Here is a 21089-nt window from a genome sequence, read left to right as displayed (position 1 = left end):
TTTTGTTCTTTGGTCATACGACACCACAGTGGTCCTGCATGAGCTAACTTTTCTAAGAAGGAAACGTCTTAAGCCGGGCGTGGTGGCACATGCCTTTAATCCCAGCACATGGGAGGCAGAGGCAGGTGGATTGCTGTGAGTTCGAGGCCAGCCTGGTCTACAAGGCGAGTCCAGGACAGGCAAGGCTACACCAAGAAACCCTGTCTTTAAAAAAAAACAAAAACAAGAGAGAGAGATATCTTAATACTTCTTTCTTCTCTCATTTATCCACACCATTCTTTGTCCGTCAGCATAAGCCCCTGAATACAGCAGAGATCGCTCTGGCCAGTCTAACTTTGTTGCTGTATCTTTTCCTTGAGGGGCAAGCCATATGCACCCCCAATCTTTTTTTTCCCCGAGACAGGGTTTCTCTGTGTAGCCTTGGCTGTCCTGGACTCACTTTGTAGACAAGGCTGGCCTCGAACTCACAGCGATCCGCTTGCCTCTACCTCCCGAGTGCTGGATTAAAGGCGTGCGCCACCACGCCCGGTGCACCCCCCAATCTTTTAAGCCATGTAATCGCCTGAGCGTACAGTAGGAAGAGGATTTTAACCTGATCTGCTGCCAACTCCTCTAGCCCACTGACTCTTGTTTACCTTTCTAAGTTTACTTTGTTATGATTATCTTGTTCCTGAGTAAGCACAAGGGCAGATGCTCCAGGAGTATCTTGGAATCCAAGCCTCACAAGGAAGTCTCTGATGTCTCTTTGTGAGTCACAACCTCCAGAGTGTAAGGAAGACCTTCAAGTAGGGCCAGATAATTGCTCTTCCAGAGTTTAATTCCCAGCAACCACATGGTGGCACATCACCATCTAAATTGAGATCTGGTGGCCTCTCACGAAGGCCTTTAATCCCAACACTCAGGAGGCAGAGACAGGCAAATCCCTGTGAGTTCAAGTCCAGCCTGGGCTATAGAGTGAGCTCCAGGACAGCCAGGGCTACACAGAGAAACCCTGTCTGGAAAAACTAAGGGGGACAAAAAAAATCCCACCTTCCCCCCGCAAAAATACTCCCTAAAATCAGGAGGGGCAGGATACTCAGAACATACTTTCCTTTTTTTTCCGAGACAGGGTTTTTCTGTGTCGCCTTGGCTGTCTTGGACTCACTCTGTAGACCAGGCTGGCCTCGAACTCACAGAGATTGGCCTGACTCTGCCTCCCAAGTGCTGAGCTTAAAGGCATGCACCACCAAGCCCTACCTCAGAACTTTTTTAGAGAAGCTTAGAAGCAGTACTCCTGGGAAAAGGCATAAATGATTCGTAAGAAATTTCCTATCAGCCAGGCATAGTGGTGCACACCTGTAATCCCAGCACTCGGGAGGCAGAGGCAGGCAGATTGCTGTGAGTTCGAGGCCAGCCTGGCCTACAAAATGAGTCTAGGACAGCCAAGATAACACAGAGAAACCCTGTCTCTGGAAAAAAAAAAAGAAAAGAAAGAAATTTCCTATCAAATCCAGTATCCCCAAGTTGTACAAATATTAAAAGCCACCAAGCGTGCAACAGGTGGAGATCAAGATCCAAAGTGAACAACAGCACCAACAGTGAGCATCATGCAGCTCGGCTTTGCTGCATCTTTGTCAAGCAGTTTTGCTGGCTTTATGACTTTCAACATTCCCAGTACATATGACTGTGCCAATATATTAAAAAGACAGGCATGGTCTGGGCAGTATTGGCACAGACGCACACACACATCTTTACTCCCAGCATTTGAGAGGCAGAGGCAGATGGATCTCTGAGTTTGAGGCTAGCCTGACCTACAGAGCAAGTTCCAGGACAGTCAGAGCTGCACAGAGAATCCATGACTCAACAAACAAACAACAAAAAGGCAGGCATGGCTGCAGAGTTGGAATTTGGAACAGGCAGATTCTGAGGCCAGCCAGCTTGACAAAATGGTTAACTGTTGATTCATGAGAGACCACCTCTTGAGGTAGGAAGACAGATAGTGATAGAGGATCTGAGTGTCCTACGAGTGTGCAATGGTGCACAGTTACACACTCACCTGCATCTATTACACATGCTCACAGACCCATCATCCCCAAGACACACACAGAGAGGCACACACATACATGCACGCACACACACTAGGCTACGAGGCAAGTGTGACACATGTACACTCACGGGTACAAGGCAAGTGTGGCACACACTTATAATCTCTGCCCTCAGATGCAGAGGCAGAAGGACTGTGGGCTTGAGGCTAGCCTGGGCACTTAGACCTTGGCTTGAAAAACCAAGGGCTGAAGCCACAGGTCAATGGTAGAACAGTATCCTGCGGTGTACAAGGCTCATCTGGAACACAATTCTCCTGCCTCAGCCTCTGAGGACTAGGGTTTGAAACATGTGCTACTACACTGAACTAACGGGTAAGCTTTTGAAAGTGACTTTTTTTTTTTTTTAAACCTAAGCACATGTCAATTAACTACTTCCCTACTACTGGTTTTGCTTTGCGTTTGGAGACTGGGTCTCACTAACTTGTTGGGACAGCCCAAGCCGATTTTGAAGTTTTTCACTCAGCAGCATTTCCTGAAGATTTGCCCATGTGATTATATGGATTTACTACTTTCTTTCATTGAGCCATAGTGACTCACTCACCTGCTGATGGACAGACAGCTGGGGGTAATTCTAGCTTCTGGCTATTACAAATAAGTTGCTGTGAACTTCATGTGTAAGCTTTTTGTCTGGACATACATTTAATTTCTCCGGAATAAATGTCCAGGTGCTCATTCTGTGGTCTGGACACAGCATTCGCCCATGGCAGGGCTTTTCTTCTGAGACCCTCACAGGGGTCACAGGATAGAAGGACTCAGTCTCCTGCTTTCCTTCTCATTAAGTCAATCAATGGTCCTTAAGCTCCAGGCTGAGATGACAGGCCTGATAGTGTGGGAGTCTGTGTGTATGAGTGTGTGTGTGTGTGTGTGTGTATGAGTGTGTGTGTGTGTGTGTGTGTGTCTGTGTGTGTGTGAAGCTGCCATAAGATGTGAACATCAATACCCAAGTGGCAGGAAATGCCTAAAATCAGAGGTAAGTTTTGGAAGCCAAAAACTCGGGGGTACCTGAACCAAGGCCAGAGGTGGTATGGAGCAGAGCGTAGCCAGAAAAGGAACAAGGGTCAAAGCTGTGGGCTACCAGCCCCTTCCGCCATGATTGGCCACTTCTGCCTTTAGTGAGAGTTTCGAAACGCCAAGTATGTGAAATTGTGAGTGTGCACTTGGTGATTAAGGGAGTCTGGCAAGGATGGGAAGGGCGTGGGTTCCCCCACTCTAACTCACTTGCACCAGCACCCACAGAAGGGGACAGATTGAGGAGCTACGGGGTCTGCTGATCACACACAGGCTGTACCTGGACGCCAGTATCCTCATGATTCGTGAGTGGTGACCTCTGGGGACCTAATGTGACTCAAGTGGGGGAGATTTGAGGCAGCAAAGAAGACGTGTGATCTCTGTGGGTTCTCTGGTCTGCCAGACACACTGGAGTCAGGCACTTCTATGGATTAAAGCTCGCAGTGGAGGCAGAGCCTGCATCACCCCCACCCCCCTACCCCGTGAGCAGCTGAACTGGGGGCCTCTTGGGGCCCCACGTCTCATAAATCTCCTGACTCAGGGGATTTGGATTGGAGAAGTTCTGTACTCACTGGGAGGGAAGTGATTCTGGGAGCCTCCACTTGACACACAGATGGAATGGCCAGTCCAGAGGAGGCAGAGGTGGTGGGAGGAGGCAGGCAGCTTGAATCCTAGGCTCTTGAAAGAAGCGCACACCCACCTAGCATCCTGGGGTCCCTCACAGGTGCCAAGAGCCCCCAGAGGCTGGGCAGATCCAGCTATGGCTCCATTCCCAGCCTGCCTGGCCCACCAGCACCTCAGCAAACATCTTCCCAGGACACCTACTTGAGCGAGAAGATTCCTATCCCCAGCACAAAACAGGTAGGAATGCTGGGGGCTTCCTGGGTCTACCAGACCCTCTGAGATCTTGCAGGCTACAGAGGGGGCATCTTTTGTGTCCATGGCAGTGAATAACTGGGGCGCTCTGTAGTTATTTGGGGAGGAAAAAAGACCAAATGGTTCTCAAGAGGACCTTAGCTTTTCCAGGAGGGAAAAGAGCCTGGGGACTATTTTAGCATTAGAAGCAGGGACCACCTAGCAAAGTGCACCAGAGTAAAGAAAAGGAAGCTCCTGGCTGGGTCTAGGAGGACTGTCATCCAGTCTTGCCACACCGTTCCTTCTTATAATGTATTACAATTACTTATTTATTTGTGTGTGCATGTGTAGGTGTGTCCATGCTATAGCATGCATGTAGAGGTCAGAGGACAGCTTGTGGGAGTCCGTTCTCTCTCTCTGTTATGTGGGTTTCAAGCTTGGTGGCAAATGCCTTTACCCTCTGGGTCTGCTGTCAGTCCCCATCTCTACAATCTAAGCAGATTCCTAGGCTTACAGGCCAAACCCAGAAACAGGGTTGAGAGACCGAGCTCTCAGTGGTCCCCAGAGAGAAGAGCTTGTGGTGTGAGAAGAGTGTGGGGAGGGGGGAAGCTGGAACTAGCTACACCCAGGTCCCTCTCCCTGAGACTCTGAGGTCTGTTTGACAAGTCTGAAAGAGGCAGACAGGTCACATGCTGGCCAGCTGCTGAACATGACCCATGCAGAAAGCAGAGCCACGGTGACTCAGCACATCCCACTGGTTCCTCAGGGTAGTGGGCAGCACTGGATGGGTGATGGAGGGCAGGGCTGGCCAGCCCTGCCTGAGTTCAGCTGAGAGGACAAACCAAGGCCAGATGCAACCACCTCCTATCTAAGATGACCTGCCTTTGCTTACACTGCAGGGTACATTCAGCCTGAGGAAGCTGTGGGCATTCACAGGGCCTGGTTTCCTCATGAGCATCGCTTTCCTTGACCCAGGGAACATTGAGTCGGACCTTCAAGCTGGTGCCGTGGCTGGATTCAAAGTACTGAGTCTGGGCCTCCAGGCTGGCTTTGTGGGGAGGGTGGTACCTTGGCTAAGACAGTCGAGACCCCGGTTCTCCGTAGCAAGCCTCATGGGTGGTTTTCCTGAGAATAGGCAAAGTTCTAAGGGGGACAGGAAAAGGTCCCTAGGGAAGGCCCTCCGGGGGGGTGGGGGGTGGGGGGGTGGAAGGCTCTACAGGGCATGCCTGCCATGCCCTGTCTGGGAGGGGCTGCTTTGACTGAGGGTCCTTCTGCTTCCTCACAGTTGCTCTGGGTGCTGCTGTGGGCCACCGTGCTAGGCTTGCTTTGCCAGCGCCTGGCTGCCCGGCTAGGTGTGGTGACAGGCAAGGACTTGGGTGAAGTCTGCCACCTCTACTACCCTAAGGTGAGCTGGGAAGAGGCCTAAAGGGGTTGTGGCTAGGAGGCACCTACAGGCCTCAGACCCTGAGCAGTTGTTTATAGCTCCCATGATTTACAAAGCAAACAAACAACAACAACAAAACAAAAAACAAAAAGCCATCATCAGCTCCTAGGTATCCTAAATCCAGCTGGCAGATGAAAGCATGATTCTGATCCATAGTGCACAGACAGAGCCACAAAGCCCAGGGCTAGTTACTTCTGGGCTGGGGATCTTAGATGTGGTCAGTATCCATTGGCACAGATCACCGGAATTACACCATGAGATATTCCCAAGGGATTTTTTACTTTATTGACTCATTTACTTGGATGAGCAGTCTACCATGGACTCCAGCCCTTTTCAAGTTTAACCCTTTAAGGAGTCAGAAGGGCTGGAGGTTCCAAGGCAAAAGCTGTCAGGAAAGCTGATAACCCCCACACCATAGGAACTCCAAAAGCAGTCATTTGCTTCTGGAAGCTTGCAGCCACTGCTTAAGTAACCGTATGATCTACTGGAGGCTAGTGTCCTCACGGATGTCACTGCCACAAATGCCACTAGGAGCGGGAGGCCTGGTTTTTCTTTGCAGCCATCTGAATTAGTCGGTATCTGTTGCTGAAACAGACTCCCACAAAGCTGAGTAGTTTATTTTATTGTTATTTATTTGTCTTTGGTTTTCCGAGGCAGGGTTTCTCTGTGTAGCCCTGGCTGTCCTGGAACTCACTCTGTAGATCAGGCTGGCCTCGAACTTACAGAGATCCTCCTCCTGCCTCTGCCTCCCAAGTGTTGGAATTCAACACGTGGGCCACCACCTCCTGGCCATCCTGTCTTGTAAAACAAGCTGGCAAGTGGAAAAGCACGCAGGCTTCCTATAAATGTCTGTAAAAGCACAGTGCAGGACGCCAAAAGGCAAGTGAGAAGTGAAATACAAGCAGCCAATGTTCTTTTAAGGAAGCAACATCTCCTCCCATAGGTGCCTCGCACCCTCCTCTGGCTGACCATCGAGCTAGCCATTGTGGGCTCGGACATGCAGGAAGTCATCGGCACCGCTATCTCCTTCAATCTCCTCTCAGCTGGACGGTATCATGCTGGGCAGCCCACCTCAGTCCAAGGCTGGCGGGAGCCACTGTTTCCTCCCCAGGCCAAGGACCTCCCCGTGTCTACCCATTACCCCATTTCCAGTAGGGCAGATAGAAGTCTATTTTCTTAGAACGTAAGGTGACTTGTATAAAGTTGCACACATGTGAGTCACATAGCACAGGCCAGGGCTCCCTACCGCACCTGGTCTGCTACCTGATTTTGCCCTTCCTGTGTGTCTATGCATGTTCAGCACACCCCATGCCCCCCTCATCCGTAGCTGACCAGGCCACTTGGGATCCTGACTCCCCACTGAGGGTGGGAATTCCAGATCTGAAGCAGGGTGGGCTGATCTCGTCCTTATGGCTCCAGGATTCCCCTGTGGGGTGGCGTCCTGATCACCATCGTGGACACATTCTTCTTCCTCTTCTTGGATAACTACGGTGAGAGAAAGTCCCTCTTCCTAGGGGATGACAGTGGGCTGTCCTCACAGAGCCTTGGCTCCTCCCAGGGCTGTGGGTCCCCCTTACTCCAGCTGTATGGCTTGAGTAAGTTACTCTGGCTTCCATTTTCATCTTCTCTAAAATGGGGGGAAACAGCTCAGATGTCTCAGGGCCGTAGTGAAGTCTCAATGAAAAAAGCCAAAAATGTATGTTAAGACCTTGGCCCAAACTGGCTGTGGTGGCACACACCTTTAATCCCAGCACTTGGGAGGCAGAGGCAGGCAGATCTCTGTGAGTTCGAGGACAGCCTGGTCTACAAAGCGAGTCCAGGACAGCCAAGGCTACACAGAGAAACCCTGTCTCAAAAAACCAATAAATAAATAGATGCATATATACATACATACATAAAAAGACCTTGGCCCAGTACCCAGCACAAAGTGCCCCAACAGCCACTCACAAGTGTTTATGTGATAGGGGTTTTGGATTTGTTTTTTATCCTCCTTTGCTGTGCCCTAGGATTGCGCAAGCTGGAAGCATTCTTTGGGTTCCTTATTACCATTATGGCTTTGACCTTCGGTTATGAGGTGAGAAGTCAGAACTATACCCCTTCCCCGGCCCCCAGACACTCCCTCCCCTTTCCTGGGTAGCCTGAGGGTCTAGGGAAACAGCCCTTAGCCACACTCCTCCCCTGCCTTTGGGGAATGGGGCTGAGGGGAGGGTGGCTCCAGGGGGCTGATCAAGTTCCTTTCGACAGTATGTGGTAGCACGGCCATCCCAGGGAGCACTTCTTCAGGGCCTGTTCCTGCCCTCCTGCCCAGGCTGTGGTCAGCCTGAGCTGCTGCAGGCAGTGGGCATTGTTGGCGCCATCATCATGCCCCATAACATCTACCTGCACTCAGCCTTGGTCAAGGTGAGCAGAAGGAGGGGGGGAGGGAGGGAGGGAGGGAGGAGCCTGTTTCTGAGCCTTGCCCTCCTGGAAACATCTGCATCCTAGTGTAGGGGGAAACAGGCAAGGACAGACTAATCAAGGAAAGAACTCTGGATGGTGAAAGGTATTCACAAAGACACCAACTAAAAAGTCTGGCAGATTGGCTGAAGGACAGCACATGGCAAACGTGAAAGTCCTGGGGCAGAAATGAACTGGAAGATGGACGTGTTGGATGAAGGGGGATGGGGGGGGGGGGGGGGGGGGTGGCGGAAATATCAGGGCTGAATTAGAGAGGGACCTCAAAGGTCAGGTCTTCTTCATTTGCTTAACTGATCACTGAGGACCAGACCTCCTCTGGCTAGGGCAAAGGTGTAGGAAGCGAGACCAGGTGTTAGGACCAGGACCTGAAACAGACGACCACATAAGGGGCTTTTTTCAGGGAACTGTGACTCAGAGAGAACACAGGTATAAAGGTGGGGGTAGGGAGCATGGGGGGGGGCTCTGAGGGCTTTTGGTTCTCCCTTCACCTCTGACCCTTCCTAGTCTAGAGAGGTAGACAGAGCCCGCCGGGCGGACATTCGAGAAGCCAACATGTACTTCCTGATTGAGGCCACCATTGCTCTGTCCGTGTCCTTCATCATCAACCTCTTTGTCATGGCTGTCTTTGGTCAGGCCTTCTACCAGCAAACCAACGAGCAAGCGGTAAGCCACACTGTTGCTATGCACCAGCTGCGTCTGTGTCCATCCACCCCATCTGCCTACAAGTTTTGGCAGGAACTCCATCCAGGTCGGGGGGGGGGGGCACTTGGCAGGAACTCCATCCAGGTGGGGGGGGGCACTTGGCAGGAACTCCATCCAGGTGGGGGGGGGCACTTGGCAGGAACTCCATCCAGGTCGGGGGGGGGGGGGGGCACATTTTCTGTGAGTCTCTGCTGGACTCTGAGCTGTAAGGTCTCTCCTGATCATTTTGGTTCCCGGAAGACAGGTGCCAATCACTTTGAAGTCCTGACTGAGATGCCACTTTGGTACCAAGCATCACCTGAGTGGCCCCCTGGGTAAAGAGAGCAAGTCCCCGTACCTTGCTCTTGTATGTAGCAAGCAAAGGGAAGAAGCCAGCCCGCTCACCAGTGGGTGCTCAGGGAAGTTGGGAGAGTGCAGGGAAGCCGCTGAAGGTGGAGGTGAAGGATGACTGGGTTAGGGAGCTGGGTCTCTGAAGGACCTTGACAGTTGTGCTCCTCTCTTGGCCCTCTGGGATCTGGACTTGTGTTTGGCACACTCCAGGAGTAGTTCTCCAACCTAGGACTGACACAGTCCTAGTGAGTACTACACACTTGCTGAAGTTTCAGCCCTCTGTGAGTGTGCATGTATGTGCGCGGGGTGGGGGGATGGGCAGCAGCTGGGATTCCCTAACCACAGCACTTGGAAGGCCTTTGCTATATATCCTGAGAGTGTGAGGGTACATCCCACCCTGGTGTCGCCCTGTTACCTAGCAAGAGGGAAAGCAGACTTTATGGGGGACTTTGAAGCTTCTTTTTTCTTTCTTTTTCTTACCCCCCAGCTTTTTTTTTTTTTTGAGAGACAGAGTTTCTGGCTGTCCTGGAACTCGATTTGTGGACCAGGATGGCCTCAAATTCACAGAGATCCTCCTGCCTCTGCCTCCTGGAGTGCTGGGATTAAAGGCATGTGCCAGCACCACCCAGTGGATGGAAAGCCTATTTTTAAGATTGAGTGGCAGGAGGGTCACTCTGATGAAGCTGTGGCAATGTGGTGGCAATGCCAGCTCTTACTGATTCCGGAGGCTGGCAGCCCAGTTCTCACCTGAAGCCACATTTTAGATACAACAAATATGCTGGGCATGGCGGCGCACACCTTTAATTCCAGCATTCGGGAAGCAGAGGCATGTGGATCGCTGTGAGTTCGAGGCCAGCCTGGTCTTCAAAGCGAGTCTAGGACAGCCAAGGCTACACAGAGAGGTCCTGTCTCAAAAAACAAAAATTAAATAAATAAATAAACAAACAAATAAATACAACAAATCCACAGCAAGAAAAGTTAAAACAAGCTAGGCATTAGCTGGTGTGGTGGCACACGCCTTTAATCTGAGCACTCAGAGGCAGAAGCAGGCGGATCTCTGTGAGTTTGAGGCCAGGTTGATCTACGAAGTGAGTCCAGAACAGCTACACAGAGAAACCCTGTCTCAAAACAAACAAACAAATAGCTGGGCATAGTGGGCCACACTTGGGAGGCAGAGGCAGACAGCTATCTGTGAGTTCAAAGCCAGCCTGCAAGGTAACACAGAGATACTTTGTCTAAAAAAAAAAAAAAAAAAAAAAAAAAAAAAAAAAAAAAGAAAGAAAACCAAAACCAAACTCAAAACCAAAACTACTGTTACCAAAGAGTGTCTAGCCAGATTTAATCTGCAGGGCCTCCGGGTGTTTTGTGGTGTTTTGTTTTGTTTTTTGGGGGGGAGTCCATTTGTTTTTTGAAACAGGGTTTCTCTGTGTAGCCCTGTATGTCCTGGAACTCACTCTGTAGACCAGGCTGGCCTTGAACTCAGAGATCCACCGGCCTCTGCCCAGCCCGGCCTCAGGTTTTTAACTCCCAATTGGGGCCTGGCTTAAGGTCCTGATTTTTCCAAAAGTGATTTTGTGTTTTCCATTTTCCTGCTACTGACTCTCTACCTGCAGTTCAACATCTGTGCCAACAGCAGTCTCCACAACTATGCTAAGATCTTCCCCAGGGACAACCAGACAGTGTCTGTGGATATATACCAAGGAGTAAGTGCCACTCAGGCCAGATGTTTGGCCACGCCCTGTTGGGAGGTGGGGCCTCTACTGGGCGGGGCCTCTGCCTGAGCACGCCTCCTCTGTCTAGGGTGTGATCCTAGGTTGTCTCTTTGGCCCTGTGGCTCTCTACATCTGGGCAGTGGGCCTCCTGGCAGCTGGGCAGAGTTCTACTATGACCGGCACCTATGCAGGACAATTCGTCATGGAGGTGGGTATTGAGGGCCGAGATGACAGAATTCTTAAAGCTGTTCTGTATTCAGCAACCAGTTCTGGGAATCCTCCCTTTCCCACTTACCGTTTCTCCACCACCAAAAGTCAGAGCTGCCCTCATTTCCAAGACACGCAAATGTGTGTGTGGGACGTGGGCGGTGGTGGTGGTGGGGGGGAGGGACAACCGAGGCAGCATGGCGCCATAAGGGTTCTCGCTTCCACCCAGGGCTTCCTGAGGCTGCGGTGGTCCCGCTTCGCACGTGTCCTCCTCACTCGCTCTTGTGCCATCCTGCCCACTGTGCTGGTGGCCGTCTTCCGCGACCTGAAGGACCTATCGGGCCTCAACGATCTACTCAATGTTCTACAGAGTCTGCTGGTGAGCCCCAGTGGTCTAAGAGGGAGCACAGCAGCCCCCCCCCCACGCCCTGCCGTCAAAAAGCCCTCCTGGTTCTGCCCTAAATCCCTCACAGGATTCTACGGCCACCCTAAAATCGAGGGTCTCCACTGTCCCCATTTCACAGATGGGAGCACTAGTTGACTAGAGGCTGAGCTGGCATTCAAATGCTCCAGCAGTCTGAGGCCCAAGCCAGCGCACTTTCTCCCTCCTGCTTTGGATGAGACACCTGAGACTACTGCGCAGGGGTTTTAGGGACCTTCCCTAAAGTACTTACCAGGCAGAGAAGCTCCCCCACACCTCCCACTCCCTCAGCCTCAGTCTCCACCGATCTCCACAGCTGCCCTTTGCTGTGCTGCCCATTTTGACTTTCACCAGCATGCCAGCCGTCATGCAGGAGTTTGCCAATGGCCGGTGAGTACGCCCCACATCGCTGTAGTTTTCCATACTCACAGCCACCATCCCATAAAACCAAGGCCCCAAAGCCTTAAAGAACTCGCCCCGTGTCACATAGCTCCTAAGTATGGAAACCAGGACTTGGTAAGGGCTGTTCCTAGAACCTGGGCCACTCCTTCGCCATTTCCCTTGTCAAGTCCTGCCCAGCATGGAGCCTGAATTGCCCCCCAAGTGGCCAATGGGGTCTGTCTGCTCTAGACCACCCAAGTCAGAGAAGATATCTCGCTTGCCTGTCTCCAGCTCCTGGCTAGCTGGAGGTCCTAGGGGTGGGTGGTGGGTGGGGAGACCATCCAGGTGGTCCAAGCTTCAGCCAGCCAGCTCTGAGGACCCATTCTTTCCCCCAGGTTGAGCAAAGCCATCACTTCCTGCATCATGACACTCATCTGTGCCATCAACCTCTACTTCGTGGTCAGCTATCTGCCCAGCCTCCCGCACCCTGCCTACTTTGGCCTTGTAGCTGTGCTGGCCCTGGGTTACTTGACCCTAACTGCCTACCTGGTACTAGGGGGCAGCTGAGGGACAGGGAGGGCAGGAGAGGAAGGCACATGGGGCTTCTGCAGAGCTCTGGCATCTCCCTGACTCACCGTTCCTTCCCAGGCCTGGACGTGTTGCATCGCCCATGGAGCTGCCTTTCTGACCCACAGCTCCCACCGGCACTTCCTATATGGGCTCACTGAGGAGGAGCAGGAAAATGTGGCGAGCTCTGGGTGATGATAGCAGCCTACTGGACCACTGGATCCAGCAAGCCTAGAGGTGACAACGGAGCAAGGCCGTGGGAAGTCCGTTAAGACAAGTGCTTTACCTCAGAGCAAACTGTGATAGGCACCACACCCTCCTACCACAACCTGAAAGACTTAAAAAACACAGTGCCCGGGGCTAGAGAGATGGCTCTTCTGGAAGACCCCAGTTCGAATCCCAGCACCAACCTGGTGGCTTTCAAGTGATTTTAACTCCAGTGTCAGGGCATCCAAGGCCCTCTTCTGGCCTTCTCAGCTGGCTGACACTGCATACACATGGTGCATGGACAAACATGCAGGTAAAATGCCCATATTAAAAAAAAAAAAAAATCACTTAAAAGACAAAACAAAAAATGGCCTGGTGGTTGGTTTCTTAAAGATATGCAAAAACTATTTTGCATAATGATGTAATCCTAGCACTGAAATAGCAATGGAGGGCAGAGGGAGTAGGACAGTGAGTTCCCGGCTGCTATATACCCAGACCATGTCAAACAAAAGAAAGGACTCCACGACTCTGTTGTCTCACTCCAGCACTTGGAAGGTGGAGGCAGGAGACTTAAGATGTTCTAGGTCGCCAGGCACGGTGCACGCTTTCAATCCCAGCACTCGGGAGGCAGAGGCAGGCGGGTCTCTGTGAGTTGGAGGCCAGCCTGGTCTACAGAGCCAGTCCAGGACAGCCAGGGCTACAAGAAGGAGGAGGAGGAGGAGGAGGAGGAGGAGGAGGAGGAGGAGGAGGAGGAGGAGGAGGAGGAGGAGGAGGAGGAGGAGGAGGAGGAGGAGGAGGAGGAGGAGGAGGAGTTGTTGTTCTAGGTTATCTTGTTATATAATGAGTTCAAGGCCAGTCTGGCCTACATGAGAGCCTGCTTCAAGCAGGAAGAAGGTAGAGGAGGAAGACCCCTGACAGACTTGGCAGGTGGGGACTGTAAGATATGTGTGTGTGTGTGTGTGTGTGTGTGTGTGTGTGTGTGTGTGTGTATACATACGTCTAAATGTCAAATCCCGTACCTCCTAAGTGACCGATTATCCCTTACTGTCTGTTGTACCTGAAACCCATTTCCCAGGCAGTAAAACCTAGAAACGCTTCCTTCTTTCAGGAGCCAGACCGTAAAGAACCCAAAAGTCTGTGCCTTCAAGGCCCAATTCCTTTGCCATCTCTCCAGGGAACTGGGGCGACCCAACTCCCACGCTGCGGCTACTAGGGTTCCCTGCACTCTCAGCTCCCCCTAGGGGCAGGGACTCTCCCGAGCGCCCACACTCTGACCTAGGCCCTGTCATCCGTCAGGGTCAAGTGGAACTGAGGTGAAAGGCGGGTGCTTTTCTAGGGCCTCGGAAGCCACCTCCGCTTTGAGGTTGAGAGTAAAGGCGTGGGCGGGGAACCACCTCCTCCGCGGCGTCCCGGTACCCTTCACCCTGTGCCGAGTTAGCACTTTGTAGACGCTCCCTAGGCAGTTTCTAGGCTCCCCTAAGTCCCTCCTCCAGACTACTCCGTTTCCTCGCACCCTAGCCTAGAACAGCATAGGAGGTTCCCTGAGGATCCGGAGTCCACTGAGCCTTTTCCCAGGGTTGAGCCCTGTGGGGGGGTTCGCTGTCTGAAAGTTAGCTCCCATCATCCGGAACCCAGCTGGGTAGGGCTGCCGGCTGGACGCTCAGATTGGGGCGCTTGTTTATGAAAAGAATTTCCTTTTTCTTAAAAGGGCAACAAGAAGAGTGGCCCCCCCCCCCGAAAGTAGCGGCGAAGGGACAGGTCTGGAGCAACCCGGACAGCAGCCAGAGAGGGTGCTTGGGAAAGAGTACCTCCCCACGAGCTGGTGCTTGTCCCTGAAGAAGGTGGGACCCGCGATGGTGGAAGGAGGCTAGCGAAGAAAGCGGCTCCCAGATATCCCTTCAGTTTCTCCTAAGTGCCCCTCAACTTGCTGCACATCCTGGCAATTCACTTGGCATTGATTGGATGCGCGCGCGTGTGTGTGTCCCTGTGCTAAAAGTAGAGGAGGATGTCAGCTGTCAAGGAGCTCTCCGGGGAAGAGGGTGGGAGGGTTAAATAAACACGCACAGAGGCAGGATGAGGCACCTGACCACTGGGTCAGGGAGAAGGCCACTGAGCACAGGATTTTGGGGGGGAAAAAAAAAGGGCTAGCGGGACACACACTGGGGAGGCAGAGGCAGAGGCAGGCGGAGCATTGAGCTTGAGGCCAGCCTGTTCTACAGAGCCAGTCCAGAACAGCTAAGGCTACACAGAGAAACCCTGTCTGGGGGGTGGGGTGGGGGTGGAGGCTGTCAGTGACTGTGCCAAGAATGCATAGCTCTCAGATGCTGAGGAATGGGGGCTCGCGGGGGCGGGGGGCGGGCCAGGAGGAGGGAAAGGCTGGTCATATGGATAGTTAAGTCTAGGACTTAGAATTGGATCCTGAGAAGTTGACTCATGTGAGACCACTTCCTCCTTCTCCATAGACTGAACTTCCTGGGGCCTCTGGAGGGGAATGCTATATGGCAACTCACAACAGGGGGTGTGACACTCAGTGCCCTGGAGGCAGAAGCAGGTGGATCTCTATGCATTTGAGGTCTAAGTAGCAAGCTCCAGGCCAGCAAAGGCTACATAGTGAGACTCTATATAACAACAACGTCCTGGTAGATGTACCAGGCACCATTCCTGAAAATCAGAGTATCGTCCTTGGGACCCACACATGAATTGTGGCACATATGCGCTCACACTTAAATAAAATAGCAGCCGGGCGGGCGTTGGTGGGTCTTGAAAAACCAAACCAAACAAACCAAACAACAACAACAACCAAGAGAGGGAGAGAGAGAGAGAAGAAAAAGAAAATAAATAAATAAAAATTTAAAAAATAGGGCTGGAGAGATGGCTCAGTGGTTAAGAGCACCACCTGCTTTTCCAAAGGACCCGGGTTCAACTCCCAGCACCCACATGGCAGCTCACACCTCTCTGTAACTTCAGTTCCAAGGGATCTGACACCTTCACACTAATGCACATAAAATTAAATAAAACTTTTTTGTTGTTGTTTTTTTCGAGACAGGGTTTCTCTATGTAGCCTTGGCTGTCCTAGACTCGCTTTGTAGACCAGGCTGGCCTCGAACTCACAGCGATCTGCCTGCCTCTGCCTCCCAAGTGCTGGGATCAAAGGCGTGGGCCACTACACCCAGCTATAAAACTATTTTTTTTTTTAATTTAAAAAATAAAAAAGATAAGGAGGCTAGGAGACTAGAGAGATGGCTCAGAGGTTAAGAAGAGCACTGGCTTCTTTTCCAGGGGTCCTGCCTTCAATTCCCAGCAACCACAAGGTGGCTCACAACCATGTATAATGAGATCTGATGCCCTCTTCTTGCACACGGGTGTACATGTAGGCAGAACACTGTATACATAATAATAAATCTTAAAAAAAAAAAAAAAAGACAAAGAGGTTCAGCTAAGAGGCTACTGAGGCCCAGGGTCAGCGGTGAGGTGAGGTCAAGCCAAGGGCAACGATTTTCAGGCAGAGGCCCCTGCTTAGCGATCCTCCATCACTGTGACCCTGATGACCCCACCCCCAAAACTCAGATTGAGTTTAAGGAAGAGGGTACCTTGGAGCCTCCCTGCATGTAGCCAGTTAGGATTCTGCTACGGTCCGCCTACCTGTGACGTCACTGCTTACCTGCCACAGGGGCGTGGGCAAGAACAAACCCTCCACGTGGCGCTCTCTCTCTCTCTCTCTCTCTCTCTCTCTCTCTCTCTCTCTCTCTCTCTCTCTCTCTCTCTCTCTCTTTCTCTCTCTCCCCTCTCTCTTTTAACTTCTCTACCTCTCCGTTCCTGTATCTCCCTATTAAACCTCTTAAGTGGAACTGCTGCGTGGTGTGATTCCATCCCTCTGTACAGCTCCACCGTTCACCTCTAACCTCCGCCGCTCAGCTTTTGACACAGCCACCCACCTGTTTTCCCCGGAGACGGCTGAGGGCTCTCCACCAGTCTTCTGCACCTGGCCAGTCACAGTCCACAGTGGGTTAGGGTCCTCTGTCTCAGTTACCCAGCAGCACCTCCTGTTTAGTTACCCCCTCTCCCCAGCTAGCAGCCAGCCCACACTATTGTTTTTCTTGGGTATGCAGCTATTAAAATAATAATCATAGGCAGGGCGTGATGGCACATGCCAGTAATCCCAGCAGAGGCAGGAGGATCTCTGAGTTCAAGGCCAGCTTAATCTACAGAGCAAGCCCAAGACAACCAGGGCTACACAGAGAAACCCTGTCTTGGAAAACTAATAAAAATGATGATGAAGATGATAAAATCACCATCATGATCGGGCTGGAGAGATGGCTCAGGGGTAAACAAAACAAAACACTGTCTGCTTTTCCAGAGGTTGTGAATTCAATTCCCAGCAACCACATGGTTGCTTCTAACCATAAATACTGGGATCTGATGACCTCTTCTGACGTTCAGGTGTACATGCAGACAGAGCGCTTATACATAAAATAAAGAAATAAAACAACATCAGAGCCTGCCTGGTGTTCAGGACATGAAGACGCAGCAGAGATGCTCCACTTCCAGGAACCAGAAAGCCCGTCTCCACCCTACGGACTGCCGATGCAGTCCTCGCAGTATGGTGGCCCTGGAACAGGGGGAGAGCTTCTGGAGAGGGTGAAGCCCTCTGGGCTCTCCAGAAGGGACCGCCAGCTAAGGCCTGGAGAGGGGGTGACAGGGCTTTGTTTGGGGGTGGCTCCTGGAGGACAGGCGTGAGCTTTGATGACTGATTTGAGTGTTCTGGGCGGGGAGGGTAAGGGAACGACTGGGCAGCCAGCCTCTCAGCCCAGTAGCTGTACAGGGACTCACTCAACTTTGGGTCACACATTTCCTTTTGGGGAAGAGTACAGGGCCAGCTGTGAAAGCTGAGGCACCCCTGGCAGAGATGCTCTCCCCGAGAGAGGCTTAAGGGCCTGGGCTCCTGCCTCCAATTTCTCAAGCTGTTCCCTCTTCTGTCAAATACGCAAGAAGGGGATCATTCCGAGGGTCAAGATCCCGAGTACAATTAAGAGCGTGAGCCAGGTTGAAAACCTTGGGTTGTAGGGATGGCGGTCCTGGGGTGCCCTAAGGGCAGAAGCAGGAGTAAGGGATCAGCGCCCCACACTTCCTGATGGTCTGGAGTACCCAGCTGGCGCCCCTGCAGATCAGCGCCTCCCGGACCAGGCCCCTAGTCTGCTCTTAACTGAGAAGTGACAGGACGTGCCCGCCCTACGGGGCCATTGTGCCCAAGGGAGGAAGTGAGGTATGCGTGTCATGGCTTGGCGTTCGTATTTTTAAAATTACGACGAATGAAAGGAACTTTGTAGAACAGGAAAAATAAAAAATAAAAACGAGAACTCCAGCCTTAGAGGAAGGGGCGCACGCAATTGGGGGCTTCCTGCGAGAAGACCCTGTACGCAAACGCAGATCCAGGCTCTGGCTGGGGTGTGTCACAGATCCGGTGACACGTGTCTTTAAAATCTGAATAGCTGCAGTCTCAGGAGCCCAAGGGCGGGCGGCGCTGGGCCCTCCCTCCGCGGGCGCCTCCTGGGCACTTGGGAACACAGCCAGCCCTAGTACTGGCCCCTCTAATAATCACCGATAGGAGCGGTGGGGTGGGGGTGGAAGGCCTCTAAACAAGGTGGTATTTCTTCTAGTTCGAAGGGATTTGGCTCTGCCAAGTACGAGGAGGCACGTTCCCAGCCAAGGGAATGGCACGTACAAGATACAAGGCCCTGAACGGCAGAGGCTCGGCCTCTGCTAGGGGAAACGCTAAGCGCTTGGCAGGGGAAGAGGGCTAGGTTGGCTACACAGGACAAGCTTTGGTAAAGGTAGGCGCGGAATTTTCTCATCCGCGGTGGGTGCTGATAGTCAGAGCTGAATGAAGAGCGGAATTTAAGACTGGAAAGATGGCTCAGGCTTTAAGAGAAAGTAGGGCTCCTCCAGACCATCTAAGTGAGTTCGGGTGCCAGCACACACACGGAGGGCAGCTAACAACTGTCTGTAACTCCAGCTCCAAGGATCTGACGCCCTCTTCCGGCCTCCGAAGGTTCTGGCATATATATACACAGAAACAAAAATCGATCTAAAATTCCATAATTTGATGAGTTTGCGTAACTGGAGCTGGCTGGCAAAGAATGCCTTCCGCCGCCCCCCACCCCCCGATATCTACAACGTTAGACAAAAGACCCATTGTAGGGGCGGTGAGAAGGCTTAGGGGGAAAAGGTGGCTGCTGGCAAGCCTGACCACCTGAGTTTGATGCTACCCCCAAATAGTGGAAGAGAGTCTCATCTCCACTGGTGGAATGCGTATTCTCCTCCATGCACATATAAGTATAACTTTAAATTTTTTTTTTAAGGGACTTGAGAGATGGCTCAGGGACACTTGCTACTCTTGAAAGGACCGGATTTCCGTTCCTAGGCCCCAAATAGTGGCTCAAAATCATCTATTAACTCCTGTTTCTGGGGAACCTAACGCCCTCTTCTGACCTCTGAGTGCACTGCACGTGCGTGGTGCACATATTTGTAGGCCACACACATGAACTTTTTTTTTTAAGATTTATTTATTTTTTTATTTGTACAGTATTCTTCCCGCATGTACGCCTGCACACCAGAATAGGGCACCAGATCTCATTATAGATGGTCGTGAACCACCATGTGGTTGCTGGGAATTGAACTCAGGACGTTTGGAAGAGCAGGCAGTGCTCTTAACCTCTGAGCCATCTCTCCAGCCCACATGAACTATTTTAAATATTAAAAAACAAAAACAAAACAAAACAAAACCTTAGCCGGGCGTGGTGGCGCACGCCTTTCATCTCAGCATTCGAGGGGCAGAGGCAGGCGGATGTCTGTGAGTTCGAGACCAGCCTGTTCTATAAAGTGAGTCTAGGGCAGCCGAGGCTATACATAGAAATCCTGTCTCGAAAAACATTTAAAAAAACAAAAAACAACAAACAAACAAAATCCCTTAAACATCCATTTTACAGAAAGTTAGCGTCATCCCATTTTCCACAGGAACAAACAGAGGCAGCTAGTGTCAGCCCCTTGGAATGCGCGAAGGTGGAGCCGCATCGCCTCCGGGCAGTCCCGGACCCGGCGCTTGGGGCGGGCCTCAGGCCCGGGGCTCCTTGGCCTGCAGCGACGGGTTACGGCTGTCTTCTGTGCCACGCAGCCGCAGAGGCTTGGTCCCGCCGGCGCGCAGCAGGAAGAGAGGCGACGCCCCCTGGATCTCCGCAGGAACCCGGCCCGCCTCCTAGCCCGCCGGCCCCAGAAGTGATGAAAGCTGCGGCCGAGCCCGGGTCGCGCTGAAGCCGTTGCCCTTTTAAGGGGGAGCCTTGAAACGGCGCCCGGGTTCCATGTTTGCATCCGCCTCGCGGGGAGGAAACTCCATGTTGTAACAAAGTTTCCTCCGCGCCCCCTCCCTCCCCCTCCCCCCGAGAACCTGGCTCCCCTCCCCTCCGAAGCTCGCGGGGATCCCTCCCTCCCACCCTCCCCTCCCCCCCGCGCCCCGATTCCGGCCCGAGCCGGGGGGGAGGCCGGGCGCCGGGGCCAGAGTCCGGCCGGAGCGGAGTGCGCCGGGCCCCATGGACAGCTCGGCCGTCATTACTCAGATCAGCAAGGAGGAGGCGCGGGGCCCGCTGCGGGGCAAAGGTACGCCGGCAGCGGGAGGGGAGGACCGGGCTGGTGACCGTTCCCGCGCTGCAGCCGCTGCCACTGCCCGGGGCGCGCGCCTCGGCCCAGCCCGATCCCCCGCCACTGGGGCCAGAGAGAGTTTGAACTCCGCGAGAGTCTGAGGCGCTGGGCGGGGCCTGGCGCCACTAGTGCGCTCTGGTATGCTTCTAGTAGGGAAACTGAGGCAGGAGGCAAGCGAGGGGTTAGTAGGCTGGCGATTCCCGGGCGTCGCCCCCTCCCCCAGTTTGGCGCCAATGGAACTAGAAGGTGGGGGTGAGGCGGCCGCCCGGCCACCCGCTGAGGCTCCGCCCCCCTCCAAGCGGAGGTCTGGAAAGGGTGCCGAGGTGACAGCAGGCTGGGGAGTCCTGCAGGGATCTCCCGCCAACACACAACCACGTTCCCACAAACTTGGGCGTCACGCGTAGAGGTGCCGACAAACACCCTCGGAGGCAGAGAAAGCCGCTAGCCTTGCAAGACACACTTGCGAGCCTTGTGTCCAGCTGGGCGCGCGGCACCCCGGCTGCAGCAGGCCTGGCCAGTTGGCGTCGGGCCTGTGCACACTCGCAACAACCCTGTAAGGGGCGCCGCCAGCTGACGCGGAGCCCCTGGGGTTGGCCTGAGTGAGGACCACCCCCTCCTCTCTCCCCTAGGTGAACTTCAAGATCAGGAAGTCATTCACTGTCCAGTTCTAGCTTTTGGGGGGACTGGAGGCAGAAAGAATTAGAGAAGAGGTGGCGGCGACGGCGTGGGAGGTGCGGGTGTGTGAGTGTGTGTGTGTCTATTAGGCCGTTGCCTCTCCTAAGTCTAAGGTTGAGATGGGGCGGGGTGGAGGAGGCGGGGCTGACAGCACTGGGACGCTGGCCTCTGGGCCCAGGCTCTATGAGGACTTTGGACCCACTGGGTAGAAAGAATGGAGGGAGAATGGGAGTGGACGATGGGGCCCCGAGCCCTGACGGTCCTGAGCAGGGGCTGCTCAGGTAAGGTGTGGGGTTAGATGATTGAGAACCAAACGTGAGAAAAATCTGTTCCCCCTCCTTCAAGCC

At 53.0% G+C, this 21089-nt stretch overlaps 1 protein-coding gene across 1 annotated transcript; it reads left to right on the top strand.

Moving 5' to 3' along the window:
• Positions 1–2142: 2142 nt before the first annotated feature.
• On the top strand, positions 2143–19651 carry Slc11a1 (solute carrier family 11 member 1). The gene is made up of 16 exons (XM_051154550.1): positions 2143–2163; positions 3768–3953; positions 4847–4969; positions 5233–5352; positions 6335–6441; positions 6811–6881; positions 7398–7465; positions 7636–7791; positions 8353–8511; positions 10494–10583; positions 10681–10800; positions 11029–11178; positions 11537–11610; positions 11997–12150; positions 12250–12359; positions 19390–19651. Exons 1-16 carry the CDS (start codon positions 2143–2145, stop codon positions 19649–19651), a joined length of 1971 nt encoding a protein of 656 aa, XP_051010507.1.
• Positions 19652–21089: the final 1438 nt, after the last annotated feature.

This window comes from Acomys russatus, chromosome 12 (assembly GCF_903995435.1).
Source record: "Acomys russatus chromosome 12, mAcoRus1.1, whole genome shotgun sequence".
Classification (NCBI taxonomy): domain Eukaryota; kingdom Metazoa; phylum Chordata; class Mammalia; order Rodentia; family Muridae; genus Acomys; species Acomys russatus.
Note: the sequence above shows the minus strand (reverse complement) of the source record. Positions and strands in the feature narration are given on the sequence as shown.

What these genes read in the sequence shown, in the direction of transcription:
- Slc11a1 (XM_051154550.1), top strand. Translation starts at nt 2,143, where the DNA reads ATGTACACTCACGGGTACAAG. An exon ending in CTATCCCCAGCACAAAACAG is followed by an intron (nt 3,954 to 4,846) that starts GTAGGAATGCTG and finishes CTTACACTGCAG; the next exon opens with GGTACATTCAGCCTGAGGAA. An exon ending in TGCACTCAGCCTTGGTCAAG is followed by an intron (nt 7,792 to 8,352) that starts GTGAGCAGAAGG and finishes GACCCTTCCTAG; the next exon opens with TCTAGAGAGGTAGACAGAGC.